General features: G+C 32.4%; 1 protein-coding gene across 1 annotated transcript; it reads right to left on the bottom strand.

Moving 5' to 3' along the window:
• Positions 1–3,443: 3,443 nt before the first annotated feature.
• LOC125835390 (histidine decarboxylase-like) lies at positions 3,444–6,571 on the bottom strand. Its single transcript, XM_049514513.1, has 8 exons — positions 6,454–6,571; positions 6,316–6,366; positions 6,103–6,215; positions 5,676–5,895; positions 5,221–5,455; positions 4,356–4,549; positions 4,133–4,269; positions 3,444–4,034 (listed from the first exon to the last, which is right to left on the bottom strand). The coding sequence occupies exons 1-8, from the start codon at positions 6,569–6,571 to the stop codon at positions 3,456–3,458; spliced, it is 1,647 nt and encodes a 548-aa protein (XP_049370470.1). The 3' UTR covers positions 3,444–3,455.
• Between the last annotated feature and the right edge of the window lie 4,684 nt (positions 6,572–11,255).

The raw sequence follows: 11,255 nt of genomic DNA, 5'->3' as shown, positions 1-11,255 counted from the left end.
AGATAAATATTATGGAATAAAAAGGAGATATTTTTTTAAATTATCGTTGTGCTTTACTTAAATCAAACTTTAACTAGATTGAGATTAGGGGTGACAAAATTAAATCTATCTTGCTTAACCCGTCCAACCCATTTAGCTTAACCCATTTCAATCTAACTCAATTCAATCCATTAAAAATGGGTGGATATGTAATTCAAATTGACTCAAAATCTTGTCAAAATATTTTTAGTTTTTTAATTTTTTTTGTATATGTTACATATAGCCACAGTAAAGAAAAAATAATAATTTTATTAGGTACTAAAATAATTAAAACTTAGTAAAATTTGGATTGGATCTTGACTTGTTTCATAATTTATTACCTAATTCATTTTGACCCGAGAAAAATTAGATTTGGGTTGGTTCTTGACTCATTTTTTGTGTCCTTCTTAGTGAGAGACTTAATGAACAAAACTAAATTGAATAAAATGAAGAAGCAGATTGTCACCCTTTTCTTCACGTTTATATTCCTCTTGACCGATGAGTTATCCACTCTATACTTGGATTGAATGAAGAAGTAAAATTGTGTTTCCTTACTGGTTCAATTGTCTCATCTTGATTGCCAAGGTATTCTTTTGAGAAATTAAATTGAAATAATGAAGAGAATGAGGATATCTCATTTTATAGTTTGCTTTTAGATTAAATTTTGTTTGCAAACTATAAGTACTCTCACCACACTTTTTGTGGAATTGAACCCCAACCTTATTGGGTTGCTATATTTTGACAACAACTACTAAATTCTCATTTGATGATATAATTTGGGCAATATCATCTTTTCAAAGTAACTGATTTTAATTTTATTCGATATTCTCCACATCTTCACATTCACACTAGTAGACTCCTCTATTCAAACAGTTCTCAAAAAGTTAATGAAGAGCAATCAAATTCAGGACTATTTAATTTAATAAGCACATATCTATAATTTATAGATTTTGACCAAATAATTTAAATAGTTCTCACAAAGTTAATGTGATACACTAAAAAAATTAAGTTGGCCATTAAGTTGAGAGGGTATTTATTAGTTTTCTTAGAAAAATAACAACGACTAATATACTTAATTAGTTTTGCTCTAATTTTTTTTGTTTATACACAAAAAAGATAAATTGAATTAAATGAAGCAATCTATAAATCAATTTTTCTCTCGTGTTTTTATTTTTTATTTTTTACAGTTGAGCTATTTTCTTGAACAACTGAGTTAGATATTCTAGCATGAGGAGTAAAAAAATAATCTAATATTTACAACTTTTAGGAAGATTAAAAAAAGTATAGATATGCAAAAATATTTATCTTATATATATTTGTGACGGTCCACCCCACTTGTGATATTGTCTACTCTGGCCCTAGGCCCGCGCGGCATTTTAACGTGTCACTAGTTGGTAAGGTCTGCTAACTTATATAACCAACACTCTATTATATTTTTTTGATGTGGGACTTTTTATCTTAAGCATGAGCGTCACATACACCCCTCTATTGACTCAACGTCCTCGGTGAGATTTGCCCAACCGAATGAGATTTGCCTAGACTCAACACTGAGGTTTGGTCTGCCCTACTGAGATTTGCCTAAACTCAGTTGAAATATGCCCACATAGACAAGGCTGACACATAAGTGATTCTGATACCATTTGTAAAGGCCTAGCTTGCTAGTGATATTGTCCGCTTTGGGCCTAGGCTCGCACGACTTTAAAACGCATCACTAGTTGGTAAGACCTCCTTACTTATATACCTAACATATATCCTGTGTTTTGTCTATGTGGGACTTCTAATCTAAAGATGGGGTATCACATACACCCCCTCTATGGACTCAACGACCTCGCTAAGATTTTCCCCACCTCACGGGATTCGCCTAGACTCAATACTGAGGTTTGCCCTACCTTATCGGGATTTGCCTCAACTCAGTTGCAATCTGGTTCGCATTGATAAGGATGACACATGAGTGACTTTAATACCTTTTGTAATTGACCAGCCGGCTAGTGATATTGTGCGTTTTAGGCCTAGGCCTGCACGACTTTACAACGCGTCACTAATTTGTAAGACCTACTTATATATATACCCAATATCTCTCCTGTGTTTTGTCGATATGTGACTTCTTATCTTAAGCTTGAACATCACAATATTATCACTTTTCAACAAAGGGAATCGATTGAACCACATCCTAATATATATAGGTATCCCCGCTACTGCCCTTGAAAACTACATTTGTTCAGTTTCAACAATCCAAGTTTACATTTTGTTATGATAATAATGATATTTAAGAGAAGAGAAAATAACCAAAATGATCCTTAATTTATGTGTAATGCTTTATTTTGGTCCTTAATATATTTTAGTTGATTGAAATGATCCTTATTGTATAACAAAGGTGTTCATTTTGATCTTTAATATATTTCACTTGTTTGAAATGGTCCTTTAATGTATACCAAAAGGTGTTCATTTTGGTGTTTTACCCTAAACCTAACATGTATATAAAAGATAACTTAAATGTAACTATTGACCCTACATGAATAACAAAATTCACCATTGTTGTCTTCTTTGCTAGCTCCAAAGAAAGAACTCCATAAAATCTAACACCATTTTCTCTACTTTCTCTAACAAATTTTACTATAATCTCTTTCCTAAAATATTATTCCATTGACCTAATACCCATTTCTGGTTTAAGTAAGAGAAAATAGTAAATTTTGATAGAGAAAGTAGAGAGAATGATGTTAGATTTCGTGGAGTTTGTCTTTAGAGTTACAAACAAGACAATAATGATGAATTTTGTTAGCCGTGTGAGATCTACAGTTAAATTTAACACTTTTTATATATATGAAAATTTATTATTTAAGTAGTAGGATTTAAAATAGAAAAAGCAAATATGTCCTCCATTTGAAGTGAAAGAGCTTGAATTGTGACACATGTTAGGATGCACCTGAATCTATTGTTTAAGTAGTAGGATGTAAAACAGAAAAAACATGAGAAAATATGTTTTAAGATTGTACCAGTCATTGATTTACATTAATTATAAGTCCTCCACTTGTGTTTGTTGCCTCTTTCCATCCACATTTGTTTGATCATGTGAGCCAATTGATTGTAATATTGCTCATTACTAAAGTTCTGATTGAAGGCAACAGTATCACCATAGTTGTTGTCTTCTTTATTTTCTTAAATTTCATGTCAAGTTAAACTAGACCAACGGAGGGAGTATTACCTAAAAGCAACACAACTTAACATGAAGTCCGTAATTTATTTATTGATTGATTAGACAATCTACATATGGACGTCATACAACCAACTTAACTAGTTTCAAATCACAATGAAAGTAGCATAGACAAAAAAAAAAAAAAGATACAACAAGAACATGAAAAGAACCTACAATTCCATCCAATTGTAGCAAATTCATGTTGAGATTTCATCGTCTAGATCATGATAGGGTGTTCGTTTCCTTAAAGGAAAATATACTGACCATTATGAAGAGCGCATGCACAATTTTGAGCACCAATATCATCTGCAACACAAGGAGGCTTAACGCTTCCATCTTGGTACCACATTTTTCTTTTTTGCACCAAATCAATGAAGAAATCGTCTAATGTTTCTCTTGTGATACTTGGCATAACAATAACATGTGCGATATCCCTCACGCAAGAGAGTTGCCAATGACGAGTAAATTCATGATCAAGAGGCCTCTCAAGTACAACTATAGTGCTCAACTCATTAAGCATGACACTGATATTTGCTTGCTGAAGACAATCTTTCAAATATCTAGCATTGTAGAGGCATCTCTTAACATCTTGTTGTATCCCAATTTGATTTTTTGAGCTTAAACTATACCACAAAAAAATTGGAGTTAAACCATTTCGACTTCCAGAAATTGTGGCATCCACAGAAGCAATGTATTCCACATTTCTCGAGAGATAAGCGATGTGACTTTTTCTTGTTATTTGAACTCCACAAGGAATTGGACATCCTAAGAACTTGTGACCTGATATTGTGACACTCCCAATTGGCTTCTTAAAGCTAATCACCTGTTTTCAATTAATTGAATTCCAAACAATCAAAATTTTACTTTTAATTGTAGTATATATCCTTAAAGTGTTTGCTGGACATGTGTTGGAAAACTCACATTTTTAATGAAAGGGACAATAAGTCCACTTAGTGCTGCATCACAATGGATGTAAAACTTATTATGGGAATAACCACAATCTTCAAGTGTTTGAAGAATAACATCAATGTCATCAACAGCCCCTTTGAATGTAGTTCCTACCATTAAGAAAAAGGCTAGGCTAGAGCTCTAATTAAGAGAATGAGATAATTAATTAAAGAATGAAATAAATATGAATATTTACCAATGTTAATATTTATAATTGCTGGTTTGTCCTTGTTATGAAGCAATTTTGCTCTCAAATCAGAATAATCCATTTCTCCATTTGTTGTTGTGTTGATCATTTCCAAATCTATTCTGTACAATCTTGCAGCTTTGAAGACTGAATAATGAGAATCTTTTGATGTGTATAAGATTCCATTAGGAAGTAATTCTCGCCTACAAAGAAAATATTATTGAGTTAATTTAAAAAAACTAAAAAATTAAGAACATTATTATATTTTACTTTCTGTCATATCAACTCTTAATATTACTAATTTGTCACCATTCACTACAAATTTTGATATTCCAAAATAGCTATAAAGTACGGAATTTTAAAAACTAAATTGGTGATCTTCTTTTTGCAATTTATTATAAATGTGCTAGCACAAACTTATATATGAATGCCTCACAAGACATGTTGGGACCACTAATTTAGCAATTGACACATCTTGATAATATGTAGGGAAATTAATCAAAGCACACAAGACTCAAGTAGATAGTTAGATGTGACTTTGGGCACAATATTATCCATGTGGTTACATATATAGTGTAGTTTTTGTACAAAGACGTATCAATTAACCTCTTTTGAATACATTAGTGTAGGTCCATTTAGGAATTGGAAATGCTAACAATGGTAGATATAGATATTGTAATAACTTAATTGCTGTTAAATATGTTTTTTTTAGAGGTAATTAATATTTTTTTTAAATGTTCCTAAAGTCTATAACAACATTGGATCCAATGACAATGTATTAACTAGTGTAGATAAAGACTTTAATACTCTTTGTTAATGTACATATTTATTGCCGGTAAAAATCGTTTTTATCATCGTGATAGTAGATACTTACCCTATCCAAATTCCATGAAGATTGCCTTCTGTGCCACCATGAGTAACATAACCCCAATATTCATCCTTCTCAATTTCCCATAATTTGGCAAACCAATCCAAAACAGCCACTTCAAAATCTTTTGAATGAAAATCCACAGGGTTTTCCGTGAAAGGATCACCACAATTATTTAAGTGAAATTGCAAAAGTGGAGCTAAAGCAACGTGGTGATCATAACATATGTTCTCTGGAAAACCTAGAGAGACAAAAGGATCAATTATATAATTCACAAATTAATCTTTAATTTTCACATTATAAATTAGTACTACATCTATAAGCCTTTCACGTATTGCATTCGTTTGTAAGGGAATCCCTACGTTTGCTTTCATTCAATGTTTTTGTGTCAAATTTATGAACTAGATAATAATTTACATGAAAGATAGAAGATCAAATGAAGGAGAATAGTAAAATATTACCAAGATGATATTTGACTCTTTGTGTAAGTGTCTTTAAATAATTATCCAATATATCGTCAGGTGAAGAAACACCACTTCCCAACCCAGGCTCTATCACTGCTAGTTGCAATTTCTTTCTTGGCCCTGGTGGTGTCACCTTTACTACTGTCTTGATGTTGCCATTGACAATATTCTCACTTGGAAGAGATGACACTATTTTGCTCATCATTTTAGTGCAAAACTTAGATCACCAAGAGAATGAAGAAATACACAAAAGAGTTTTTAAAGGAGGCTTTTGGATTGCTTGCAGATTGCTTGCTCTTGCTTTGTTCATTTACAAATGAATGCCCCTGTATTTATACTACACACTTTGGGGCTAAAGTTTAAATAAAAATTATACACAAGTCCCTATATATGTACTAGTAGCCCCTCTTTTAGAATTCTGTACAAGTCTAGAGATTTCTAAGGACTTCAAAGAATTCTTCTCGAGTATTCTAGAATCTTCTCCAAACCTCTCCAAGACTCTAAATTCTTCCATAGAGTCTTCATCTATGCTATTACCTGTTGAGATATAATATAAATACGCACATGGTAATATATATATATATATATATATATATAACATTTTGTTAAATAAGACGATCATTTAATTTGACATTACCAATTTCATGTGCTATACACTTTACAAGCTCAAACTCAATCTCAGAGGAAGCTGGAAAACCAGCCTCAATTACATCAACTCCAAGCTTGACTAGTTGACGTGCAATGTCCATCTTTTATGTAGCCGTCATGGAGGCACCAGGAGCCTGCTCTCCATCACGAAGCAGCGTGTCGAAAATTGAAACATAGTTAGGATCAGAGAATTTGTCCAAGCCATTAACAAGAGTGTTCTTAGAATTTGCGTAGAGAGAAGCCATTTTTTTTTCCTTAACTGTGTGCTTGGTGTGGGATTTTTTTATAGGCAAGAAAATAGCAAAACATTGATATCATGTTACAAATAATTTAAGATTATAAACTTTGAAAAAGGTTTGATAGGGTACAAGCGGGGTAAAATAAGCGTGTTGAGTTGAAACTTGAGATATTAAAATGAATTGAAATAGAAATCAGGTTATGTCATGCCCCGCTCAATCTCAATAATTTTATAACCACAATTTAAATTTCAACTCAAAAAATAGAAAAAACAAGTTATAAATAAATAGATAAAGCTTAGAAGATATAAAATAGACAGTAACTCATACCTTCAATATGAGAACACACACTACACGAATACAAATAAAGAGTCTTAAAATGAATTGAAATATGAGACTAAATTGAGCCCAATTGAATATTCTATAAAAATGAATTACGGCTTGAATGAGTTGATATTAGGGATGACAATGGATCAGATGGGGTGGAGGTTTGAGCTTAACCGTGAATAATTCAACCCACCCAGCTCTACCTCACATAGCAATTTTAAAAAAATTTAACCAACCTTTTTGGAGTTTCCCAGGTCTGTTTTTCTAAGCTAATCAATGCTCCCCTGGCTATAGAATTTATAAAAGTTAGAATTTCAGTTCTTTCCTTCTCATTTTGGTTTTCTTCTTTGTTTCAAAGAATCAATTTTGCTTTTTGATATTTATTCTAGTACATCCAATTTTATCTTATTTATCACCTCAATAACTAAACGTTTCTGATTAATCAAATCACTTTTGGCATAAATAATTAAAAGATTTGGACTTAAATCATAAAATGTTAATGAAATGGTAAGATTATGCTTTTTTAGGACTCAAAGGGAGTCATAGAAATGAGAAATTAAAATGATAAATGGTTTGTAATGATTCGGTTGGTCATTTTTGAAACTTTTTGTAAAATAACTATTTTATTTCCGATATCGATCCCGAGTATTTTTTGATTGAGTTTTGAAAGTTGGTTTCTAACTTTGAGTGAAAGTTGTGAATTTTGTAAGTTTTTTTGAGTCAAAAGGCTAAAATTGTTAAGAAGTGAGTTTTAGTGTCTTTTGGAGTTCCGAGTATCGGAATAGAATTCTATCGATTCCGTCAGTCCTGAAATATGGAAATTGGTCTAAGAGAGTTGTCGGTTTCAAATTCGGAGTCTTTTTTAAGGATTTGAGGTCCTAAGTTGGAAATTATTGAAATTTTAGCTCTTGGGTTGACTTTGGTCAACATTCGGGGTTCAAATACTTGGATCAGAATTTTGAGAGTTTCGTTATATTTAGGGGATAATTTTAGGCCTAAGTGAGGTCTTGCTTGAATTTTCAGAGGTTTCAATCTTGATTTAGGCTTTTTAGGCGTTATGTTCATTTTTTGTGACTAGCACAAGTTTCGGGTCAAGGAAATCTTAGATTCGTATTTTGATGGTTCCATTGAGTCCGAAACGTCAAGTTTAGTCAATTTGCATATTTTGTTTGTGTGTACGAGGTTCCAAACAAATCCCGAAGGTCCATTCGATATTTTGAGAGTTGACTAGTTTTTCTAGTGCCCGAATTCTGTATCCTTCACGTTTGCAATAAGCCTTCCGCTTTAGCAACCTTCGCTTCAATGAAGGCGTGATCAGAAAACTAAAGGCTAGCTTTTCTCTGGGTTCGCTTAAGCGGATCCTGGTTCCCAAAAGCGAGACACCCATTTTAAGCGGGGTTCGCTTAAGTGACATGTGAGAGGGTTTGACCTGTAATTTTAGGGTTTTATCCTATTTTCCCCATTTTTAGTTTTGGAAAACCCTTGGAGGTGATTCTGAAGAGATTTCTTGTGCTAAATCATTTGGGTAAGCCTTTGTGATCCTAAAACTTCATTTCATTTTATCATGTATAGATTTTATTATTTTAACATCAAAACTAGAGATTTTGATTGGCAAAGGGAAATGTTATCAAGAACTTAAGTTCTAAAATAAAATGGTGATTGTGAACTGATTTTAATTCTTTTTTTCGAAATGGCTTTCACCAATGAGTTCCAAATGCCTTGGATAAAATTTTCAAGTAAAGATTTTCGAAATTGAACCTCATTTTCGAAATTGAGTTTGTGAGTTGATTTGACCCATTTTTCAAAATATATGATTTGGTGTTGTTATTTCTGGAATCTTATTGTGATTACTTGATTGAACTAGATTGTGTAGCTTTGGACATTTTTCAGAAAGGGAAGACTCAAGTCTTGGATTGAATTTTGATTGAATTGAGGCAAGTGATCTTCTAAACCTTGTAAAACTTATAGAATCTTGTATTTCCCCTCATTGTGTGTGTTGGAGAGTAATGGAAAGGAGGTGATGGATTCATTTATTTCAGATGATTTATCTTAATGAATAAAATGAAATTACGAAAAAGACAGTGTGTTGATCATAATGCTTTGTGAATTGTTGTGGACTCAAATTTGTTGATTGATGAAAAACCTTGATGACATTATTGTTGACTTAAATTGCTTGATTTGTTGTCTTTTTCATATGGTGTGAAATTGCTTATTTGCATGGATTGTTGAACACCGTGATGAAACGTGTGATGATTATGCCAAAGGGAAATGATTTTGAAAAGTGATATTATATAAAGCCAAGGGAAATGGTTCCGACAAGCGACATTGTATAAAGCTGAAGGAAAATGATTTCAGCTAGTGATATTGTGTCGAAGAAAAATGGTTCCGACAAGTGACATTGTATAAAGTCGAAGGGAAATGATTTCGATTGGTGACATTGTATGCTTGTTGAGTACCGTGTTGTTTGCTCATTGCTCCTTGCTTCTATACTTGTGTAGATTCTGAGTCTAGACCCGTGTGATTTTCTTCTTCTTCCAAGGCTTTCAAAGGACTTTGAGAGGCACCTTCGTGTTATTCCGGCGGGTCCTCTTGTTCCTTATTTTATGTTTTGTTCTATTTTAGAGACAAAGACATTCGGAATTGTACTTATCTTTCAATTCTATATTTATATTAGTGGCTTGTACTCGTGACCATCAGGTTTTGAGGTTATGTTAGAATGACTAAGTTTTCCTTTCTTATGTTATTCCTGATTATTTTTTGCATTTATTTCGTATCGTTGGGTTGAGGCTGACTTGTCTTGGTCGAAATTGTAACTCCCCGAAATTTTTTAAGTTAAGACTGGAACCATTCTTCATTTACTTGTAGGATCATTTTGGGTGATTCTTAAATTGCCCATGTGTAAAAGTAAATGCTTTAGTGTGGGAATGATTTTGGATATCAATTAAGGTCACTAGAAACTCCTAGCACAAAGTTGAGTTGAAAGCTTCCTTACCGATTAAGTTTTGATGTAAGATTCAACTTAGGTCAACTTCAAACGACCATATCTCTTAGAATATAAAGAGTTATGTGGCCCATAACCTATCAAATTAAAGGTATTTGAATCTTCTTTCCAACGCCACCAATTTCGCATCAATCCAAATTTTGAGTAAAAAGTTATGACCATTTTTGTAACTGGATACAATGTTGTGATGAATTAGCCGACGGGAAAACATTAAAAAAGGTCATTTTTTGTCTTTTTACCTCTAAGAAAATCCTAAACGAACTTCTTGACTAATTAAAGACCCAAAACAATCTGATTTTAGTCTCTTAATTCATCATTCTCTTCTCTCTTAAACCCTAAGGCAAAACCCTAAGGAAAAATCAAAGTAGAAGACTCTATTCAAGATTGTTTCAATCTTTTTCAAGATTCTTCTTTAAGGTAAGTCTTTCTCCAAGAATTCCATTCTTTTCAACTCAAATTCCTCCATACAATTATGAATCACTAATGAAAATCATAATTCTTGGCCATAGAGTTTCAAGAAACTAATTGAAGAATCTCAAGAAAGGTTTTCTTGATTGTTTAACTTCAAGCTAGGGTTTCTAGGCTTCTAATCAAGTTTTTCTTCAAGATTCTTCAAGAACCTTGTTCTTTTCTTACAGGTATGTAAGGATATCATAGTGTTGGACTAGTTCATCCTCACATCCCACATCTACTTTCAAATCAGTAAAAGAGTAATCTAAAATTCTATCCCTAGATTTGAGTATTCTTCAGATAAGTTGATTTTGAGTTATTGAGTTCTTGATTCTTTTTTGAAATTCTATTCCTAATTATTGAAATGCTATATGTTATTCATTAAGATTCTTTAGTTGATTCGTTCATGTCTATATTTCAACATGAACCCAATGAATTGAGTGTTCATGAGATGAGTTTCGAGTTCTTAAGTCCTTGAGTTCTGAGTTTCCATATTGCTATTAAGATCCCTGATTTGAGTCGTTCATGTCCATGACTCCGCATGAACCCTATGAATTAAGTTATAAATTTTGAGAAGCTTTTTAAACTGAGTTTTGAGGAAGTAAAGATGAGTTTTGAGAAAGAGTTTCTAAAACATGATTAGTATGACAATGGAGTATGCCATCAATGTTTAAGCAATATGATATCTAGATATACCATCAATGTTTACACAGTATGACTTCCCAAGTCATCAATGATCATATTACAATATTATTTTGAAATATTTTTGAGAAAGAGTTTTCAAGTATGAGTATAAGGGGACTATGTATTCCACATACATCAATTTTTACATTGATAAAAGAGAAACTGAGATTTCTAAATGAGTTATGAGTTCAAAAGTTATTCCAAGAGCAGTTACCTCTTTTAAGAGGGTAG

Source organism: Solanum verrucosum, unplaced genomic scaffold, assembly GCF_900185275.1.
Source record: "Solanum verrucosum unplaced genomic scaffold, falcon-dt-bn FXZP01000127.1, whole genome shotgun sequence".
Taxonomy (NCBI): Eukaryota; Viridiplantae; Streptophyta; class Magnoliopsida; order Solanales; family Solanaceae; genus Solanum; species Solanum verrucosum.
Note: the sequence above shows the minus strand (reverse complement) of the source record. Positions and strands in the feature narration are given on the sequence as shown.